Genomic DNA, 22,480 nt, shown 5'->3' with positions numbered 1-22,480 from the left:
TGTGTTTCTCGCATCATATCTTTTAAATTTTTTTTACTTAATGGGGTTGAGGGATTTAGCTCAGTGGAAGAGTGAAGGGCCTGGGTTCGGTCCTCAGCTTGTAGGGTGTGTGTGAAGGGGAGACAAAAAAAAAAAAGTTGGGCTGGAGAGATGACTCAGAGGTTAAGAGCACTGCCTGCCTGCTCTTCCAGAGGTCCTGAGTTCGATTCCCAGTAACCACAGGGTGGCTCACAACCATCTATAATGAGATCTGATGCCCTCTTCTGGCCTGTAGGTATAAAGCACTCATATACATTAAATTTTTAAAAATGCCTACTTTGGCTCTCTCTCTCTCTCTCTCTCTCTCTCTCTCTCTCTCTCTCTCTCTCTCTCTCTCTCTCTCTCTCCTACAGGCTGGCCTCAAACTCAAGTGATCCACCTGCCTCTGCCTCTCTTGAGTGCCGAGACTAAAGGTGTGGGCCACCACACCTGGGGTTCTTGTTCTCTTAATGGCCTCGAGGGCCCTAAACCCTCCATTATACCTCAGACCTCTGTAAGAGGGGTAGGCACCCTTAACCCAGCTATCCTTCAACAACTGGTTCCTTTTGGAGATGGAGAAACCAAGAGAATCCATTGTTCTTATTGCTTTAGAGTAACTGAATCTTCACAAGACTGGGGGGGGCGGGGGAGCGCAGCAGTCCTCGCTAAACTAAGTGCTGTTCTGTTGGTTCGGATCCAATGAGGTGAATAAAGAAGTTAAGTTGAGTCAGCCAGATATAAACAGTGACGCTACTAGCCTGTTGATAGCTGTACTAGAGGGAATTTTACCACCCTCACATGCCCGCCCCAGACCTGCTACAATGACACAGTGAGGACAGACGAAGTTTACTGAAAATAGAGAGCAAGTAGAGGTCTCGTGATGGAGCTCTGGCTGGCCTGGAACTAGCCATGTAAAGCTGGCTGGTTTCGAACTCACATAGATCACCCTATCTTTGCCTCTTGAGTGTTGGGATTAAAGGGCACGAGCCAGTACGCATAGCAGGGTGCCCATTTAAATCCTGGCGAATGAACCAGGTGCAGTGGCGCACGCCTGCAATCCCAGCACTCTGGGAAGCAGAGCCAGGCGGATCTCTGGGAAGGCTACACAGAAAAACCCTGTCTTGAAATACAAAAACAAGCAAACAAACAAAAAACCCTGTCGAATGTGTGGTGTTGAGTTCAGCCCACAGATGGCAGAGACGGGGCGGGGCCCCTCGTAACACCGCAAGGTCCTGGTTTCTGGCGGCAACTCTTGGCCAGTCTGGTCTGACTCTCGCCAAAGAACCTCTAGCAAAGCAAGAGAACTAGTGCGCGTGCGCACCTCGGCCTGTCTGTGTTACTTAGGAAAGAGCCAATCAGCGAGCTTGGCGGTGACCAATGGGAAGCGCGGATGAGCGGACCCGATAGTTTGAATGCTCCGCGCCGGAAAAGGGTTGATTCGGTGGGAGTAGGTGTCGGGGAGCTCTCTCCCGAGTCTGAGGGCTGAGATCGGTGGCGGAGGGACGCGACCCGGGACGCCAGCGGCGGGAACCGAGGAGAGGTAAGCTTTGCTCCACGGTGGGCACAGTCCCGCCGGCTCGGTGCCGAGTCCCGTACGCGCGGGCCCGGTTGCTGTCGGCTGGAACTTGAATCTGCGCAAGTTTGGGCAGGTCAGGGACGAGTAGGAGGGCACTTCCTTTACACCAACTCTAAAGCAGATCGCGCCCCCTGTGTCCCGCGGTCCAGGGGGGCCCACTCATGTCCACCTGGTCCTTTGGAAGATGCCCCCAGCTCCGTGGCAGCTACCCCTTCTGGAGAGTGAGGTGGAATTGGGTCTTTGTACACCCCGTAACTGGAGAGCTGGGACGGCCCGCCTAGGAGAATGGGATAGCCACGCTCCTCCCCACACATCTTGTCACAGCCGATTACAGAGCTGCTGGTGTGCTCACAGCTGCCATTTGGTTACTGAGGCACCACAAGTAAACATTGGAGTAGATGGATGACACGGGAAAGGGATGAAAAAGAAAAGCAGGCCTCTCTATTAACAGAATGGTCTAATTCATTTTACCTTTGAATTCATTTGAGCTACTGACAAGACATTCGGAAGGTAGAGCCTGGGCTGTGTCAAAGAACTTAAAGTATTTGACTGGACTCATTGGTTCTGTGCGTCGTGGGAAAATGCTGTATCATATACTTTATTTAAAAGCAATGTTTAATATATGCTGGGCACTTAAAAACCCGATTTCAGGTTGGAACGAACTCATTCAAGCCTAACAATAACCCGATGAGACAGAGAGTAATATTACTTACAATTTCCATATTGAGAAACCGAGGCGTAGAGTGTAGGTAAGCCTGACTCTGAAGGACATCTATAATTTTATTTTCCTGAGTGAGCTTTTTGTTGTTAATAACACTTCCCTCAACGTCCCTACTCCACTTCTCTACCTATTTTTTTTCTTTTTTTTTCTTTTTCTTTTCCTATTTTCTTATGGAACCACTCCCCACCCCAGACTAGTTTTTTAAGGTGTCTCATTCTCAATTAATTAAATTTAATATTATCTAATTTAGCTCCATTTGTACTTTTCTTTTTTTCACGGTCTAGGAATCAAACTTATGACCCTGAACACTCTACCAAAGAGCTACATTCCCAGCCCTAATACCGTTTAAAGAAAGAATACAAGTATCTTATTATTAGAGACGTTTGTAAAGCTTTTCTCTATCTGCAGACAAAGCAACTGTGAGTAGTTACCATAATATTGTATAAACTATATTCTCTCTCCACACGCAGTTAAGTTGTAGACACAAGCTAGCCATAAAAACACTTCTGTGATCCCAGCACCTGAGAGGCAGAGGAGAAGGAGCTCTGAGTTTAAGGCCAGTCATGGTGAGACTCTTTGAAAACACCTCCCACCCCCCAAACATGCACACACAAATACAAATGAGAAACATTAAATTCACATTTGGGAATTAGAATTAAAAAAAACACACACACACACACACACCGAAGTCAGTTAAATATCACATCATAATTATAATTAAAAAATAAGACTTGATAGCCTATGAGCATATAGTGGGGGAGGAGGTCCCCCTTGGTCACAGACATAGAGGAGGGGAATAGGGTGAAAGCGGGAGGGGGAAGGAACGGGAGGATACAAGTGATAGGATAACAATTGAGATGTAACCTGAATAAATTAGTTAAATTTTAAAAAATGGTCATTTCAAAGAGAAAAATAGCTGGCACAGGGTTGGGGAAGTGATTTATTGATTTACTTTATTTTATTTTTGGGGGGGGCAGGGGAAGTGATTTAGTAGCAAGTACTTGCCTAGCATGCACTAAGGCTTGAGTTTAGTTCTCAACACCTCCGCCCCATTTCTCCCAAAATAGAAGTTAAAGAAATTCTTTCATATATATAATTTTGTTTGCTTGCTTATTTGTTTTGAGACAGGATTTCTCTGTGTAGCCTTGGCTATCCTGGACTTGCTTTGTAGACCAGGCTGGCCTCGAACTCAACAGAGATTCATCTATCTCTGCCTGGGATTGCAGATATGTGCCACCATGCTGGGCTATAGAAATTTTGGTTTTTCGAGATAGGGTTTCTCTGTCCTGGACTCTGTAGACCAAGGAAAATTCTTAATTGATCTAAGACCAACGAGGAGATTAAATTTGTTTAAAATTTACACATCACACAAGTGAAAAGGCCCCACTGAATTCTCAGATATTTGCAGTCAATTACAAAAGCAAACATCCTCGTTCTATCTTAGGAGTCTAGATTTTATTTTTAACATGATTAAAATTACAAGTCCATCCTTTTTAAAGTGTAGTTGTAAAAAAAAAAAAACTTCAAATACAACATCAGGAACTAGAAATCAGCATTCTCAAGACCCTACCTTCAACTCTTGGCACTTCCGACATCCAGCCTCTGTGCATGGATGTGGGAGTAAACTGCAACTAGAGACAAACACCCATAAACTAACAAAGTATGAAATAATAAGAGCATTTCCCGGCTGGAGAGATGTCTCAGAGGTTAAGAGCACTGCCTACTCTTCCAGAGGTCCTGAGTTCAATTCCCAGCAACCATATGGTAGCTCACAACCATCTATAATGAGATCTGGTGCCCTCTTCTGGTGTGCAGGTATACATGCAGGCTGAACACAGTATAATAAATAAATAAATAAATCTTAAAAAATAAGAAAAAAAGAGCATTTCCCGGAAAATGAGTAAAGATGCCTGAAAGCTCACTGTTGCTGCTTCCATCCCATAATGTACTTGGATTCCTAGCCAGAGCTGTAAGACATGAAAAGTACATTGCTGTTTCCAGGATAAGAACAAGCAAGGCAGAACATGGTGGCATGTGCTTATATATAGTCCCAGCACTTGGGAGGCTGAGGCAGGAGGATCTCCCTGGCTACATCTCAGCACTAGGACATGCCCGTTAGTGGCATGTGAGACACCCAGCCCTGGATTGGAAAGGAATAGCATAGGCTATTTAACTAAGGAGCCACACCTAGGAGGAACCAGTTTTTGTACCACCCTGATCTAAGGGTACCAAGGTGAGGGGCCATACGACCTAGGGGCAGAGCTAGTGTGTAAGGATAGAGCAGTGCCTCTGTGCGAGCTTAGAGTCTGGCCTTGCTTCCCATCTGTTTGGTGGGTTCTCTTCCCCCCACGACTCATGTAACAGTTCTACTCGCAGAACGGGATTGTTGGGAAAGCTGAAAGAAGCCATTTGTAAAGCATTTAGCGTAGGGCGCTCAGCGCAGCACTCCGTACGTGTTAGCTCTGATGGTTGTTTTGGGCTGCTTGGTAAAGCCTCTGTTCTTCTCTGACCCATATTCAGGGTCATAGGACAAGTGTCATTCAGCATCTGGGGCACAATGGGACAAGTCCTCAAATGCTTGGGGTGCGTGCGAGTGTGAGACAGTACACCAGTATATAAGGCATGATGAAAGTTAGTGGAGGGGTGCTCGCTGCCTCTGCAGCAGTAGTGTGAGCGGGCCGAGCGCCTTCCTTCCCCTCCTCAGCTCCCACTGTCTGCAGGGAGAACCCCTCAATCCTCAGAAATTCTCCCTGGGGCCCTTCAGAGGCAGACAATAGAAGCCACCCCTAAAAACATCTGAACCCTGGCTTCCCTGCCCAGCTCAGCAGCGCTCTACCCTCTGGGTTTTAACGAGCTGCCCAGGGTTAGAAATAGGACTTGAATGTGGCTGCCTGAGAGAGCCCTGAAGATCTTATTAAAGAATCATCTCCCTTGTACTTTGGGCTGAAATGCTCTTTCCAAGCGGGGATCAAAGCAAACTTGACAAACGTTCTCTCATTAATCTCCCCATCCCCCTGGGGTGGGAGCAGATTGCTAGCTATTCTCGCTGGCTCTGGCTCTCAAAGAGGGAAGCTGATGTGTGACATTGACGGGCTGTGTGGTTCAGGGGAGAGACCTCCCCACGAGTCAGCTGCAGAGCACAGACCAGGACCCTGGTGTCCTTGGGGCACCCATGCCAAGTGTTACCCTACTGTCTGCACCTGGTGGCCCCAGCACTGCCTTGGGAAGGAAGAAACCATCTCATTAGGCAAACAGGACTGGCCTCTCTGGCCCTCAGGAGGCGGGAGGAGAGAGCTGTAAAGGTTATGCAGACTCTTTGCCAGTGCCCTTTTTAATTTCCTGCTTAGAATGTTAGGCTGCTCTGTGGCTCCTCCTCAGCCAGAACCCTCCCCCATAGACATCAGGGCCTGCCGGGGGAGGCAGCCAGTGTGACCTAGGCATGCTCTGCCTTTGCTTCTCCCACAGAGAAGCAGGGCTCCTGTGGGTGTGGATGTAAAAATGAGAAAAAGGAACTCTTTCTTGAGTGTTGAAAATGAGGGATAGTCCATATATCTGCAAGTGCTTTCAGAGCATACACTCCAGTCCCATAGAAGGGATTATAATCATTATACAAACATAAGGGAACTATTAAAGCCGTGTGATCATCAGAGCATAGTATATAATGTCATTATCAGACAGAGTAGCAGGCTCTGCGGTCAGACTGCCTGCATCGGAACTGGGGCTCCATCACTCACTAGTATTGGAACCCTGGGCAAGTTGCTTAACCCTCTCTGTCTCAATTTCCTCGCTGAAAAAAAAAGGGGGGGGGTGGTGTAACGATGCTCCCCATCTTGTGGGGTTGCAGTGGAGATAAGGGGTGATGATGTGTGTCAGCTGCTTTGAACAGACCTTGACAGAGTGAGCCCTTCCCTAATACGTTTATTATGGCAATCCGATTGCTGGGATGGAAACTGAATTATACACAGGTAAAAAGATTATTGTTGGTTGATATCTTTCCCTTGTTTGGTGCTGGGAAGAAGTTAGGTTGGTGGAAGAACAGGAGTTTCAGATGGGCTCTCTTCTGCCTCAGTCCCCAAGGAGACCCCAAGCTGGTGGCCAGACATCCAGCACAAGCCCCACTTTTCCTTTGCTCAATGGCCTTTGTCTTGACTAATCAGCAGACGTAACTTTTATTGGGAAAGCATTCATTTGTCCATTGCCCCCTGGGGCAGCTCCCGTTCCTGGTTCCTGCCCCTTGTTATAGGTCTCTAGAGCAGTGAAAACTAACCAAGCCCCGCCCACATCCCCAAGCTCCACCCCTACCTTTGGTAGCCTGCTCAAGGGAGAAATAAAGAGGCAGGCACAGAGGTATGAAAGAACACCAAATGAGTACACGCTGGAAGCCTCCGGGATTATTACTGGATTAACACTGGGAAATCTGTTGTATCACCCTCTGCATCCACAGAGCCAGGGAGAGACACGGTACAATCATCTCACCGAGCGCCCGTTCCTACATCCCTAACGGGCAGCGGGCCGCTAGGCAGCTAAATAAAGAAGAGCTGAAAATAGAAAGCAACTGTCACTATTTGCAAACTGTGTTATCATTTAATTGAAAGATCTGAGAGAATCAATGGCAGTCTATTAGTCCTAATAAGAACATTTGGTATTCTGTGCAGGTGCACAATCCGCACCCAGATATTCACAGCTCTCCCGTCTTGTGTTCTGGCAAAATATGGTCTTGAAAATGCAATTTTAAAGGGCATCTATTCACAATATAACAAAGGCTGTATAATAACTAGTAATAAACCTAATCAAGAATGTACGGTACTCACGAGAGGAAAATTATGAAATTTTACTGAAGATTATAAAGTTGTGAGTACATGGAAGGAGACGGCAGTTCCGAGGTGGGAAGCCGCCGTACCATAAAGACACGAAGTCTTCTCATATTAACCTATAAATTAAAAATAATCCAAATTAAAATCTTAGCAGGATTTTCTTGGTGGAGCTTCACAAGATGATTCTAAAATATATGCAAGGCAAGATGTCCAAGAAAAAGAGCGAGAGGTAACACGTTACCGAGGAACTACAATGGCAGTGTGCTAGAAAGGCAGCAGACAGTAGAGCAAAACCCACAAATAAGTTCATGTCTCTATAAAAAATTAGTTGCGTTAAATTTTGCATTTGAAATAGGTGGGAAAGAAGTCGACTTCAATGAAAGGTCTTGAGATACTTGCTTGTCAGTTGGGAAGGAAGATATTTTTTAAATTTCACAGCAATTGTATCTCTATAAAGAATGGAATGTAAGAAAAGAAGGTATCCGGCAGGAAGGAATAAAGGCATGTGCTGCTTTGGGGAAGAAAAGAAATGGTGGTTTGTTTGTTTGTTTGTTGTTTTGAGACAGTATCACTATGTGGCCCTGGCTGCCCTGGAACTCACTATGTAGACCAGGCTGGCCTCTAACTCACAGAAAGTAACTTGCCTCTGCCTCCCCAGCCCAGGAAGAAAAAAATGTCATCTTAAACATGACATAGAAGTCGTAAAAAACACCTGGGCGTGGTAGTCCACACCTGTAGCTCCATCCAGCAGGTGGGAAGCAGAGATAGAAGGATGGGGTTCAAGGTCATCCAGAACATACTGAACTCAGGGTCAGCACGGGTGACATGAGACACTCCCTCAAAAAAATAAACCTAAGCCAGGAGTGGCGGTGCATCCCTATAATCCATCCCAGCACTAGGGAAGCAGATGCAGGAAGATCAAGAGTTCAAGGCTAGCCTCAGCTACATATTTAAAAAACTAAACAAAACAGCACGGGCTGGGCATTTAATTCAGGCAGAGGCAGAGGATGTCTGTGAGTTCGAGACCAGCCCGGTCTAAAAAGCAAGTAGAAGACGGCCAAGACTACTCAGAGAAACCCTGTCTCCAAAAACAAAAACAAAAACCAACCAAAAATCATGAGCTATGTGAAACCCTACCTTAAAAAGAAGAAAAAAAAAAAGATAAAAAATCATGGCATAAAGCTGCCTGAAAATTGCTGACAATTGCCTGTCCTTACTGGCTATAGTGGCACACAACTGTAATCCTACCATTTGGCAATGGAGGCAAGAGAATCAATAGTAGTTCAAGGCCATCCTCTGCTAATTAGAAGTTCAGAGTCAGTCTGAGCTACATGAGACCCTATGTCAAAACAAACAAACAAACAAGAATGTTACGAGTCTTACTACATTTAAGGCAGGTTTCCCCTAGGAATACACAGTGTCTTTGATATCAATAATATCCAATAATGTACCCCAGGGAGAAGACACATAGACATTATCAGAAGGTGATAATGTTCTTTATCTTTCTAGTAACAGCTGTATTTAAGATAATAGAGTGTTAGCTGGTAAAGGTCCCTGCTGTACAAGGTGAAGGCAAAGTGTTCTCAGACCTCTGCACGCATGACTGTACTCACATACATGAACACATAAAACATACATATGTCATACACACAAACTTTTGAAAGAGTTATTTATTTATTTATTTAATATATGTGAGTACTCTATCTGTATGTATACCTACACACCAGAAGAGGGCATCAGATCCTAGTGTAGATGGTTGTGAGCCACCATGTGGTTGCTGGGAATTGAACTCAGGACCTCTGGAAGAACAGATAGCTCTTAACCCCTGAGCCATCTCTCCAGCCCAAACTTTTTTTTTTCCCTTGAGACAGGGTTTCTCTGTGTAGCCTTGGCTGTCCTGGACTCACTTTGTAGACCAGGCTGGCCTCTAACTCACAGAGATCCACCTGCCTCTGCCTCTGCCTCCTAAGTGCTGGGATTAAAGGTGTGCGCCACCACAGCAGCACGGCTTAATTTTGTTTTCTTATGTATTTAGAAATTTATATATATATATGTATTTAGTGGTGCTGGGGATCAAATCAATGACCTCACATCTGCTAGCCATAAATGTTGGCTGGAGAGGTGGCTCAGTGGTTAAGAGCACCGTCTGCTCTTCCAGAGGTCAGGAGTTCAATTCCCAGCAACCACATGGTGGCTCACAACCATCTATAATGAGATCTGGTTCCTTCTTCTGGTGTGCAGGCATACATACAGGCAGAGCACTGTATATGTAATAAATAAATAAATCTTTTTTTAAAATGTTCCATTAAACCACCCTTCAAATTCTAATTTTCTCTTTTATTTCCCCTTTGATATTAACTATGAAGCCAGAGCATCGCACATACCTGCCTTCAAGCTTCTTATTTATTAACGTATTTATTTGCGGCAGGGCCTCGCTCCGTAGCCCAGGCAGGCCCTGAACTCACGGTTTTTCCGCCTTATCCTCTCCTGCAGCTGGGCTTACAGTCTTGCATAGCCAGGGCTAGCCCCTTGAAAAGCAAATGTCTGGGAATAACTAAGGAAGTTGTGAAAGAGACCAGTGAGGAAGTCTCTCCAATAGCTTTAAAGTGTGCTGGAACAGTAGGAAAAGCATGGTAGCAGTGTGAGTGTAGACCGGCTGTTGGAAGGAGGCCATGCCACACAGCGCGCGTTGGGGTCAGAGGCCAACTTGCAGGTGACCTGGCGGCAAGCACCTTTCCCTGCGGAGCCATCTCACCGGCCCTATGGCCAAGTGGCTTAGTGGAAAATATAGGAAGTCCAGCAAAAGACCTTCGGAAACAAAGCCATTTGAATGTGACAGAAGTGATATTTCAAGTGGGAAAGAAATGTGTTAATAATTGATACCCGCTCCCAATGCCTTGCTCTCTGGAGGACAGAGGACAGCCACTGGGAAGGTGGGAGCAAGGCCCTTCGGTGCTGAGGCACGCTCTTGAGTTGGCTCGATCCCCATCTCTCTGCACAGGTGTTGCCATGGTGATGGCTGTGGAAGACAGCGTGGTTCGGGTGGTCGTGCGGGTGAGGCCCCCCACCCCTAGGGAGCTAGAGAGCCAGCGGCGGCCTGTGATTCAGGTGGTAGACGAGCGGATGCTGGTGTTCGACCCCGAGGAATGTGACGGGGCATTCCCTGGCCTCAAGTGGAGCGGCTCCCACAACGGCCCCAAGAGGAAGGGCAAAGACATGACGTTTGTCTTTGACCGGGTCTTTGGTGAGGTGGCCACCCAACAGGATGTGTTCCAGCACACCACTCACAGCATCCTTGACAGCTTCCTCCAGGGCTACAACTGCTCAGGTGAGAACTGCCTGCTGGGTAGTGGGCCTGCCTCTGTTGCTTTTTGAGAAAAGGGTTCAGTGTATCTTGTGGTCTCTGCTTGGTGGTAGTAGTGCATGTGTGTGTGGGTGGGGTGGGGCGGGGCCAGGGCGGGGTCGCTCCATTCAGTCACTTGACCATGCAAGGCGGTCCACCTGGTCCTAGTCTATCTACAGTAGCCAGGTTTTGAACTCCTGATGCTTTAACTCTATGGAGGGAAGAGACACTGATCATTAAATTATACCTCTGTGTGTGTGTGTGTGTGTGTGTGTGTGTGTGTGTGTGTGTGTGTGTACACTTATAAACCCCGGGAAGTGATACAAGAGAAAGAACTGCAGACCTCCATCAGAAGACAGCCCTCATTTGGAGAAGGAAGGCATAGTCCTCAACTCCAATGTGGGTCCTCTCGGCCTGGAGTCCGCTGGGCTGTGGGGAGCCAGGATAGACCCCCGGAGAACACAGGCTGAACTTGAGCACTGAGGGGATAGAAGCCTTGGGACTGTGGCCGTAGACGGCAGAGGAAAGGGACTTGGGAAGGTTGAGCCTGGTGGGAGTGTGCTGCGACAGCCCTAGGAGAGGAAGACTTGGCCCTTCTGCCACCACCCTCTTCCCTATCCTGTCCTTTGTAGTGTTTGCCTATGGAGCCACCGGGGCCGGGAAGACACACACAATGCTGGGAAGGGAGGGGGAGCCTGGCATCATGTACCTGACCACCATGGAGCTCTACAGGCGTCTTGAGGCCCGGCAGGAAGAAAAACAATTCGAAGTGCTCATCAGTTACCTGGAGGTAGGGGCTGCTGCCACTCTGGCTGGCATCATACCTCCTCCTCAGAACACCTGTAGAGGGATGAGGTGGGGGCTGAGGGAGAGGGTCTGGGGGTCAGAGATACAGCCCCATGAGAGACTGTGTGAAAAGACCTGTCCTCCCTGCTCTTGTCAGCTGACATCACCTGCAAAGGACCACTCTCAGGGTTGAAGTGAGACTTATCCCCGCCCCGTTCCCTGCCCCCCGCCCCCACCTCCATCTATGCTCTGTTGCTGTCTTGGGGAGGATGCTGTTCGTCAGGTCTCTCTTCCTCTTGTCCTTTTCCCTAAGGTGTATAACGAGCAGATCCATGACCTCCTGGAGCCCAAAGGACCCCTCACTATCCGTGAGGACCCTGATAAGGGTGTTGTGGTGCCCGGACTTTCTTTCCACCAGGTATTCGCTGGGCCTCGGGTGTGGTGGCCAGCCACTCCATTGGTCCTCTGGGGTTCCCTCAAATGGCAGTTTGGGAATTTCCTGGATGCTCTGGTGGTGGCGGGGGGTGGTGGTGGTGGGGGCTGCGTTGGAGGCAGCAATAGAGTGTGACAGGCTCTGAAGAGCAGCCTTCCTGCCAGGAGGAAAACCATGGTGGTAAGGCGCAGCCCCCTCCCTGGGTATCTTTCTGTAGCCGGCCTCAGCTGAGCAGCTCCTGGAGATGCTGACCAGAGGCAACTGCAGCCGCACACAGCACCCCACGGATGCCAATGCCACGTCTTCCCGCTCTCACGCCATCTTCCAGGTAAGCAGCACTATGCGCTCAGCCTAAAGCTGGCTAGTCCTGCTGTCTACGTGCCTCAGTCCTACCCTCTGTTCCCCCCCCCCCCCCCCAGATCTTTGTGAAACAGCGGGATCGGGTTCCAGGGCTGACCCAGGCCCTTCAAGTAGCCAAGATGAGTCTGATTGACCTGGCTGGCTCAGAGCGGGCATCTAGCACCCATGCCAAAGGAGAGCGGCTACGGGAGGGCGCCAACATCAACCGCTCGCTGTTAGCACTCATTAACGTCCTCAACGCCCTGGCCGATGCAAAGGTAATGAATGTAGTGCTGGCCCAGCACCCCAAGAACAGAAGATGAGCACCTGAACCCAGGGTTCCCTTCCTCCAACACAGGGCAGTCTAACCCAGCTACCCGCTTACTCCCCAACCCCACCCCCCCAGGGCCGAAAGTCTCATGTGCCCTACCGAGACAGCAAGCTGACCCGCCTACTTAAGGACTCCATTGGGGGCAACTGCCGCACTGTGATGATCGCCGCCATCAGCCCTTCCAGCCTGACCTATGAGGATACTTACAACACCCTCAAATATGCTGACCGTGCCAAGGAGATCAAACTCACAGTGTGTACCAGCAGGGAGGGAGCCCCCAACCTGAGAGGAGATGGGACAAGCCCTAGATAGCCTCCTCAGATCCCTGTTGAGCGTTCCCGGGCACAGAAAGTCCCCAGTGCTCATGAATGGTCTTTGTGATAGGAGGAAGGCGTCAGCTAGACTGAGGTGGGGTGTCCAGGCTTGCGAGAGGCCACCGAGCCCTGTTTTCAATGCAATGCCATCAATGCCATCCACACTGAGCCAGACAAAAGCAGAGGGAATCTGGTCTGCCCTGCCTGTCTCTGTAGTGAGCCCTGCTTACCTGGAGAGGCTACAGAGCAGCCCCTGCCTGGCTAGAGTGTAAGGTCGGAGTCAGGGCTCAGGCCACACACACACACACACGCACGCACGCACGCATGCGCGTGTGCTCCTCCGCCCCTTGCTGTGCTCCCAGGTGCATCACACACACACACACACACATACTCCTCTGCCCCTTGCTGTGCTCCCAGGTGCATCTCACACAAACACACACACACACACACACACACACACACACACACACACACACACACACATATGCTCCTCTGCCCCTTGCTGTGCTGCCAGGTGCATCACTGGCCGCTGCTCCATTCCCTGTCTGGGGAGAGTGAGTGGCAATAACACGGGTGAGGTCTCCCACACAGCATGTAGTCCTGGAGATGGTTGGTTTTTGGTTTGACAAAACAGGTTCCTTCTCTGTGCCCCATCTCAGCTGAAGAGCAACGTGATCAGCCTGGACCAGCATATCAGCCAGTATGCTGTCATCTGCCAGCAGCTCCAGGCTGAGGTGAGGAGTCCTTTTGGAAGCAGGCTTGGGGTCCTGCCGGGGTTCTCTGCCCACCCCTGGCCTTTGTGGTCACCTGGGGCTCTGCGGACTGGGTGTTTCAGGTGGCTGCCCTGAAGGAGAAACTCAAGGCCTATGAGGCTGGAGGCCAGGCCCTGCAGCACCGCTCCCCACAGCCGCCCAAGTTAAGCATGCCGCAGTGGTGAGTTTGCCTGCCCTTTCCTGCCCCACCCTTCAGATAAGCTGCAGAAGGAATGAGCCCCCCACAATTTCTTTTTCCCCACTTGGTAGGCTAGAAATCTTTTGTCTGTGTTCCAACACCTAAAACCGAGGGTTCCTCACCAGAACCGAGCAGTTAATACGCACCCAGATGCGGAACTAACACCCTGGCCCATATAAGCAGTGTCTCCTCACCAGGAGGTCCGCTTAGGGATTGGGTGTCATTGTCTCAAACCAGAAAGTCTCCTATTGGCAACCCATTTGTCTCCTAAGTGTTGCAAATGGGCTCTGCCACCCAAATAACCAGAAAATTCTGCCTCCCCCTGCAAACCCCCTCTTTTTTTTTTTTTTTTTTTTCGAGACAGGGTTTCTCTGTGTAGCCTTGACCATCCTGGACTCGCTTTGTAGACCAGGCTGGCCTCAAACTCACAGCGATCCTCTGCCTCCAGAGTGCTAGGAGATTAAATGCGTGTGCCGCCACGCCCGGCTCTTAAACCCCCCTCTTAAGGCTCTCAGAATTCCCTTTTTCCTTAGCCTTTCTAGCTCCCCAGTACAGCCTGGGCGCTCCAGCCAGTCCTACACCCCAGAACTCCAAACAAAGTGTGGGACCCTGGAAGAGGAGAGCCTGAGGACAGTGGCCCAAGGGCACGGGCTCGTGGAAGAAAATGCTTCAGAGGAGGAGGAGGAGGAGGAGGAGTCCCCGCAGGACAAGCAGGTAAAGGCTGAAGCCTGGGCCCTGAGGGGATATCGGGGAAGGCACCTCCCCTGTCTTCACCCACGTGCGTGGCTTGAATCTGCCAGGTGCTGATGTGTTTGAAAGCGGCTGGGAGAAGAGGGGAAAGGGTTTTATTTACTTTTGAACATTCGTTCATTCATTGTGTGTGCCCATGCTATAGTGGATATGTATGTCGGAGGACAGTTCATGAGAGCTGGTTCTCTCCTTCCACCATGTGGTTCCCAGGGACTGAGCCCAGATCTTCAGGCTCAGTGGCAAACGCCTTGTCCTGTCAGTGGCCCAGGGGAAAGATTGTAGGAGATCACCCTGGCTGCTTTACCAAGGCCTCCTCCTTCTTTCTTCTCTAGTTTCCAGCCCAGATGCCAGAGCCGAACCCGCCAGGGTCCCCTACTCCAATTTTGCAACACTCGCCACAGAGACTGGATGGGGACTATTCTAAACAGTAGGTGTCTTTTTTTTTTTTAATTATTTATTTGTTTCTCATTTTAATGTGTATTGGTGTTTTGCCTTCATGCATATCTGTGAGGGTGTCAGATCTTGGAGTTACAGAAAGTTGTGAACTGCCATGTGGGTGCTGGGAATTGAACTCAGGACCTCTGGAAGAGCAGTCAGCGCTCTTAACCGCTGAGCCACGTCTTCAGCCCCTGTAGTAGGGGGTCTTGTCTCCGAGGTGGAAAGTGACTGACTGGGCATCCTCCTAGGGTGTAAGCTGATGTTCAGAGTATCATGAAAGTGTTGGTGCTTAGCTGACAGTCAAGTCCCTTTTCTTTTAGTTTTTGGAGACAGGGTTTCTCTGTGAATCCTGGAACTCGCTCTATAGACCAGGCTGGCCTTTAACTCAGAGATCCTCTTGCCTCTGCCTCTGCCCTCTGCCCTCTGCCCTCTGCCTCCAGAATGCTGGGATTTAAGGCATGCACCAGAACCACCTGATTTAACTCCCTTTTCATCAACCTTACTTACCCTCTGCTGTTTTCAAACCCTTGCAGTGATCACGGATTCTGTCTTTCTGTCATCACTCTTTATGCTGCCACATCATTGGCAGCCTGGCAGGCAAGGAAAGCAACACACACACACATACACACACATCAAGCACTAAGCCAGGGAGACAGGCTGCTGGGGCTAGCAGGTGGCTTTCCAGTCTGTGAGCAGAACTACCGTCTATAGTCAGGAGGAGCCGGGCCCCGGGCGGAAGTGGGGGGGGTCCCCTTCATGATTCAGGTTTTCCTATGCATCCTCAATAACAGATTGTGGCTAATTTTTTTACAACAGTAAGACCCTCCACCCCAAACCAGATCTTTATCTGAACCATTTCTTCTGGGCCACATAGAGGGGTTCTTCTGTTTCCCCATGGGCCCCAGTACACAAATCCCCTGCCATTTAGCACTGCTGCTCTCTCCCCTCCCCAGCACGGTTCACACTAGGCAGTGTATTTAAAGCGTCTGGACAGAAGGGCCTGCTTAATTTTATTTCTTGTCGGGGAGTGTCTGTTCCCGACTCAGCAAAAATGCTGCGGCCTGAATAATCAAAGGCTCATTATCTGTCTCATGCTGCCAACTCCTGGGGCCCTGAGGAGGCAGGGATATGTGGGTGGGATGTCCCATTGGCCTCCCAGCTACTGGCTCTCATGGATGACTCAGTGTCTTGCTGCCTGGTGTCCCCCCTTATAACGAGAGAGGTCACTTGGTCATCGTTTCTGCTCTGCCTGTCGTTTGGTGGCCTCTGACGAGTTACTTTCATATAGTCTGTGGCTTGAAAGTCACAATTGTTATACCTTTTAAGTTCTTTGAGATGAAATACTAATAATATACGACACAGGATCCCAAGATCAGTTGTTACAGGATGTCTTTGCATTTGGAAAAGCTCTGACTGCCAGGTAACAGTCATCTCTGTTTGACTTAATGAGACCTTGGGCCACCTGGGTCTTGGGGTTTTTGTTTTTTGTTTTTTGTTTTTTCCAGTTCAGAGATTTTTCAGTTTATTTTTAGTTGTAAAATATTTTTCTTTTCTCTCTCTCTCTCTCTCTCTCTCTCTCTCTCTCTCTCTCTCTCTTTTTAAAATTTTGTTTGTGTGGGTTGTTGTTTTTTTGTTTTTTTTCCCCGGTATTTTGAGATAGGGTCTCTATTGTAGCCCTGGCTGTCCTGAAACTCACTATGTAGACCAGGCTGGCCTCAACTCACCAAGATCACCTGCCTCTCCCTCCCATGAAGGGATTAAAGGTGTCACATGAAATCTTATGCTGAGGTCTGATACACAGGTCCTTTGTGTGCATGCTGGAAACCTAATTTGAAAGCCTAGTTGTCCACTGGGGAGCTGTGGCCTTTGTCCAAGGCACAGACCTGGATCATCTGATATCCAGGCTGGTGTTTTTCTCCCAGTACTCACTCTTTTTAAGAGTTCAAATCTTCCTCATAATAGTGGCTCAGAAAGATACAGTGTTTCTGCTGTGTCCTCCTTAATTAATGTCCTGCCTGCTTTCATAAAGGCCTGGAGGCCACTTTGCCAAATGAGGTTGTGTTTCCATGCACACACTGAGTGAGGGCAGTGAAGGGGTTCAGAGTGCAGACAGGTGGTTACCTGAGGATAAATCGCTCGCCACGAATAGTCCTTACCAAGGTAATTGTGTTTATTCTTTTATCACAGCGTGCCTTAGAGGAAGAAAATTTGCTTTATGAGAATCTAAATTTACAATACCAATAATCACATTACCCTCAGAATTTCCTTTAAAGAGTCCCCTGGTACATGTGAAATGTGTGCTGATTTTCACACGTCTTCAGAACCCCTACCGTTAAGCCAGAAAACACATCTCCAAATGTGTTAAAGGTCTTCTCAAAGCCACAGCCAACATAGCCTATCTTATTTAATCTCCTTTATCCCAATAAGGGAGATACCATTTTACAGAAATAATAGTTACTGTGTGACGGGCTTTCTTTAAATTTTTTGCATGTAAAATAAATCACTTAGGCCACGTATGATGGTGCACACCTTTAGTCCTAGAACTCCAAAGGCTAGAAAGGCGATCTCTGAGTTTCAGCCCAACTACAATTATGTGATGAGCCCCTGCCTCAACCAACAACAAAGCCAGATGTGGCGGTGCACGCCTTTAACCCCAGCACTCGGGAGGCAGAGGCAGGCAGATCTCTGAATTTGAGGCTAGCTTGGTCTACAGAGTGAGTTCCAGGACAGTCAGGGCTACACAGAGAAACCCTGTCTTAAAGAACCAATAAATAAATAGCCCTCAGTCAGCATTTCCAGCAGCCCTCTGAAGTGATTGTACTTGTTACCACCCATCTTAAAGTTGCCATTGGCAACCAGTACAGTCACCATCCTGCCGCTGGGACATGCCGAACTGGGCTGTGAGCAGGACTGACCGGATCTGGGTTCTTTGCTGTTGTCTTACCCTGACGATAAATAAGCTTGAGATCACAGCACTAAGCCAGGAGTGGCACACATATCTGTAACCCGAGCATTTGGGAGGTGGGGCCTGGAGGAGATCTGGAGTTCAAGGACATCCTCAGCCCTATAGCATGTTCAAGTCCAGTCTGGACCACATGAGACCTAAAAGACCACAACACTATTTTTATTTATTATTTGTTTATTGGGGTTTTTTTTTTTGGGGGGGGGGACAAAGTTTCTCTATGTAGCTTTGGCTATCCTGGACTCACTTTGTAGACCAGGCTGGCCTCGAACTCACAGCAATCCGTCTGCCTCTGCCTCCCTGAGTGCTGGTATTACAGGCGTCCACCACCACACCCGCCTGACCACAGAGCTGAGGAGGAACTCAGACCTCCCAAGTCCAAGGTCACTTGGCTCCCTTTCTTTATGTCCCAGGTCACTGTAGGGCAAGTGTAATAGGTGACCCCTCCCACCATTAACTGTAGAAGCGTTGGCCTTCATGAAGGGTACGCCAGAGGAGGATAAAGCAAGTAAGCCAGTCTGGGGCGAGGCAGGAGGGAGCTAGCAGGCTAGTCCAGGTGCCTTCAGCCACATCTAGACTGATGGGCCAGCATGCATCACAGAGAGCTGCCTGGTCAGCCTGGTCTAACTGAGTTACATGTGAATTCTCTCTCCTCTTGCAGGTTGGCCCTCCGGGTGCTGTGCCTGGCCCAGCGACAATACTCCCTGCTGCAGGCGGCCAACCTCCTGACCCCTGACATGATCTCAGAATTTGAGACCCTGCAGCAGCTGGTGCATGAGGAAAACAGTGGACATGGGGCTGAGCGGCCTGAGGCTCCTGGTCTGACCAGGGACGACCTTCTAGCTCAGGAGCTGTGTTCAGAGTCCAGTGAGTGTCACTTTTACTCCTTCTCGCCTGTTAGTGCAAGCTCCTAAGGCCCAGCTGAAGCCCAGGTGTGGACTGGGGCCTCAGACGCTGTACCATGGGGGCGGCCTGGAGCTCAAGGTCGTGTATTTCTATGTACAAACAGGCCAAAGGGAACGGAAGAGTTAGGGCTCCTTCGCGCCTCCGACGTCTGCTCCCCATATTCTATACGCGTCCCTTCCTTCTGGCTTGCCCCAGGTCCCTTCTCAGCATTTTTTCCCCCCTTCCCTCCAGAGTTGTCAGGGTACTGTGGCCCTGTGACCCGGACCATGGCAAAGCAAATGAATGGTCTCACGAACACTCTGGGGATCCCGCTAGCACCTGACTGCGCCTCAGATAAGATGGTCCAGAAGCCCATCGAGGAGAAGAGGAAGAAGAAGAAAAGGAAACTGAACCCCACAGAGCCAGGCAGCCCAGCAGCCCCAAATCAGGAGAAGCGTCAACGCCAGTCCTTCCTTCCCTGCCTGAGGAGGAGCTCTCTACCTAAGGCCCAGCCTTCCTCTGAGCCCAGAACTCCCAAAAGAGAAAGGGCCTCTTCCCCCTCCCCCTCCTCCCGAGTCTGCCCAGCTACAGTCATTAAAAGCCGGGTACCCCTGGGCACTTCTGCCTTACAGAACTGCTCTACTCCTCTGGCCCTGCCCATCCATGACCTCAACACCACCTTCAATGTCTCTGAGGAGTCCCCCTCCAAGCCCAGCTTCCGTCAACTTATTGGCTGCAAGAAAGTTCTCCCAGAGCTGAGCAGCACAGACCTGCCCTTTGTCCCCAGGTGAGTCTTCAGGCACCTCCCACCTCTGCCAGAAGATGGAAGGCAGCCTGACTCTGGGAGTGGAGCCATTTGTCTCCCCTTAGTCACTTGTCAGCCTTGTGCCCAGGCCCAAGAAAGCAGAACACGAGGTTGTAAGGCAGCATGGCTTACCTTAGAGTCCCCTGTGCCTGTGCCTGTGCCCCAGCCCTCCAACTCTGTGCTGGTTTGTGGTGAGCTCATGAGTCGCTAATGGGACCTTAGCTTAGGAAGGCCCATCAGCAAACCAGGAGTAACAAGCCCAGCCATGTCTGGTTTTTGGTTTGTTTGTTTGTTTTTCAAGGCAGAGTTTTTCTGTGTAGCCTTGGCTGTCCTGTTCTCACTTTGTAGACCAGGCTGGCCTTGAACTCACAGCCATCCACCTGCCTCTGCCTCCTGGGTGCTGGGATTACAGGTGTGAGCCACCACACTCGGCTCCATGTCTGTTCTTATGCTTTGTTTTGGTTCTGAATATGTATCCCATGGGCAAATACCCATTTTAACTACTTGTACTCCAGGACTTTCTCTCTAACCCAACATCCAGACTAGGAAAGGCAGGCTGAGCATAGTGGTGCACACCTTTAATCCCAGCACTCAGGGGGTAGAGGCAGATGGATCTCTGCGTGTTTGAGGCCAGCCTGGTCTACATAATGAAATCTAGCACAGCTACGTGTTTGATGCTAGTTTTTAAACTATTTTATTTGGAATATTTACTGCCTCTATCTCCCTTCTCCACCCCAATCCCTTTCAGTACCCTAACACTAGGTGAGAGAGAAAGGTTAGTGGGGAGAGGGGGTGTAGACCACTTTTCACGCTATTTAGCGTCAATTAAAGCATCTTTCTCTCTCTCCAAGCATTCCTTAAAGGCTCTCTCTCTCTCTCTCTCTCTCTCTCTCTCTCTCTCTCTCTCTCTCTCTCTTTCTCTCTCTCTCTCTCTCTTTCTCTCTCTCTCTCTCTCTCTCTCTCTCTTTCTCTCTCTCTCTCTCTCTCTCTCTCTCTCTTTCTCTCTCTCTCTCTTTCTCTCAAGCCATTACCTTTCCTTTCTTTCTGTCCTCTCCAAAATGCCACACATTTTCTCTCTGAGCTCTCGTATTTATACCCCTCAGAGCCCTCAGAATTAAAACCAACTGCAGCTAGCAAAGACCATGCCCCACACAAGGCAATTATCAGACGGGTACAAAGAAACCAAAACTACCATTACAGCCCAGACTACACAGAGAAATCCTATCTAAAAAAAAAAGTGTGTAGGGGGACAGGGAGGATGGGGGGGGAGGACAGGACACACACACACACCCTAGGGAAGGAAAACTTCAGTATTTTCTAGTGCTAAGATAAAGCTATTACCTTTGCCCTCTGACTACACAATGGGAGAAGGGAACAGCAACCTGCTCAGGACTGAACAAGTGGCAAATTGACCTGGACTTGTGAGGCAGAGGCCGCCGGCAAGCTGCCCGCCCCCAGCCCTGTGCCTTCCATGCCCCCTGAGCAGGCTCTCGGTAACAAGCTCAGAGCTAGCCAGGTGGAAGGGTGAAATTGCTTGAACTCCAGCTCCCGGGACGCACCAGAAACTGACATCTGGATGTTCTCCCAGAACAGGGCTGTCACTCAGCTGTCAGCCCAGGCTGGGAGAGGCAGGGAGAGAGACCACCTCTTAGCAGAAAGAAGCCTCAGGTCATTTGGTCTGACGCCCTCTCCCTGCAAGCTCCAGGGTAGGGAGAGGAGACTGGTCAGTGGCATTTCTGGCTCCCTCCTGACCCGCCTCTCCTGCCCCACAGTGCACCTGTCCTGTTCACCATGAAGAGCCCCAAGCCTTCTCTTCCTGGGACCACTGCTAACAAGAAGAGGCCCACTGTGAGGTGAGGCTGGAGGTGGGGAGAAGAAAGTCCTAACTAGAACAGGGAGCACCAGCTGAGCCTGTGAGCAGGCTAGCATTTGATTCTCTGACTGAAATTCCTCTGGCCTTTTGTTTGTTCTTTATCACAGGATGTTCCCAGAGTTGATGTGGGCCTTTGCCCCTTATCCATAAAGGATATAGTCATTGCTCATTGGTTAATCCACTGATTGGAAAACTTGCCCTCGCCTCGGCTTCCTTAAATGTCCCTCCTTCCTCAAGTCTCCCCCTCCTTGTGCCTACCATCTTCTCTCACATGGTTGTGAAAACTGTTCAGCTTCTGCCCTCGAGGCTTAGTGTCTAGCTACCCCCGCTTCCGCGCACACCTGCAGTCCAGAGCGTGCCTGTGACTTTCTCACCTTCTTGCCGCCCTGCCTTCCCTCCTTCAGGCCCTCAGTCTCCCGAGGCCGCAGCTGCATCGCCCGCCTCCCCAGTAGCACCTTGAAGAAGCCAGACGGGCCCTCCACAGCCACAGGTAACTGGAACTGGGCACAAGTATAGCTGGGCAGGAGCGACAGATGAAAATGGGGTATGGGACAGGGTGGATGGAGACCCAGGTGGAGGGCCTGACGTACTTTGAAGCATTTCAGGGACCCTGATGAGGGAGGAGGAGGGGGTTGGGATGGGAGGCAAGGGAACAGTGGGCCCGAGCCTCACTTTGTTCCTCTGTGGCCTTGTCTCTGTCTCACTGGCCTGCAGACCCGCCCTTGAGTCCCCACTGCCTTAGTGACCAGAGGATTCATAAAGGGCTGATGGGGGTGACAGAGTGCTGTTAACTCGGTGTCCTGACCACGAGGTACCCCTGGCCTCCAAGCTTCCCCTGACCCACCACCACCACTAGGCTGACAGCCTTCCCTGGAGCTGCCAATACCAAGAGCCATGACCTGCCTTCCTCACCGTGGAACAATTAACACCAACGTGCCCCTCCCACCCGTTCATCTGCTGTTCGCCTTCTTCCTGATCTCTGTCACAGCCAGCTTCTCGTACTCGGATTTGTACGTCTTAAATGTGTGTCTATATTAAAGCATCCTCTCATTCCCAAAGCCTTCCGCGCAAGCAGGGAACCCTTGGGCTCTGTTCTTTACCCCGCCACCTCGTGTCTGACGACAGGGCTCTGCAGAGGGAT

At 49.8% G+C, this 22,480-nt stretch overlaps 1 protein-coding gene across 3 annotated transcripts; it reads left to right on the top strand.

Annotated features, from left to right (window-relative positions):
* The first annotated feature begins 1,396 nt into the window (after window positions 1-1,396).
* KIF18B (kinesin family member 18B) lies at window positions 1,397-22,397 on the top strand. 3 transcript variants are annotated; one of them, XM_084748043.1, is made up of 17 exons: window positions 2,244-2,343; window positions 2,600-2,734; window positions 10,131-10,457; window positions 11,105-11,262; window positions 11,572-11,676; window positions 11,909-12,019; window positions 12,111-12,308; window positions 12,437-12,613; window positions 13,335-13,409; window positions 13,511-13,608; window positions 14,160-14,340; window positions 14,709-14,803; window positions 18,438-18,643; window positions 18,914-19,448; window positions 21,239-21,319; window positions 21,744-21,829; window positions 22,054-22,397. In XM_084748043.1, the coding sequence occupies exons 3-17, from the start codon at window positions 10,139-10,141 to the stop codon at window positions 22,128-22,130; spliced, it is 2,502 nt and encodes an 833-aa protein (XP_084604169.1). In that variant the 5' UTR covers window positions 2,244-2,343; window positions 2,600-2,734; window positions 10,131-10,138; the 3' UTR covers window positions 22,131-22,397. The 3 variants fall into 3 exon arrangements, with proteins under 3 accessions (XP_084604167.1, XP_084604169.1, XP_084604168.1); XM_084748041.1 differs by lacking the exons at window positions 2,244-2,343; window positions 2,600-2,734 and adding an exon at window positions 1,397-1,558; XM_084748042.1 differs by having other exon boundaries at window positions 2,273-2,734.
* The last annotated feature ends 83 nt before the right edge of the window (window positions 22,398-22,480 follow it).

Source organism: Acomys minous, assembly GCF_964271855.1.
Source record: "Acomys minous genome assembly, chromosome: 12".
In the NCBI taxonomy this organism is placed as follows: Eukaryota; Metazoa; Chordata; class Mammalia; order Rodentia; family Muridae; genus Acomys; species Acomys minous.
The sequence above is the reverse complement of the archived record's forward strand: the minus strand, read 5'-3'. Positions and strand labels throughout refer to the sequence as shown.

Coding starts and splice junctions, on each gene's coding strand:
- KIF18B (XM_084748041.1), top strand. CDS start 10,139: ATGGTGATGGCTGTGGAAGACAGCGTGGTTCGGGTGGTCGTGCGGGTG. Junction 10,458..11,104: donor CCAGGGCTACAACTGCTCAG/GTGAGAACTGCC, acceptor TGTCCTTTGTAG/TGTTTGCCTATGGAGCCACC. Junction 18,644..18,913: donor GGAGCTGTGTTCAGAGTCCA/GTGAGTGTCACT, acceptor CCTTCCCTCCAG/AGTTGTCAGGGTACTGTGGC.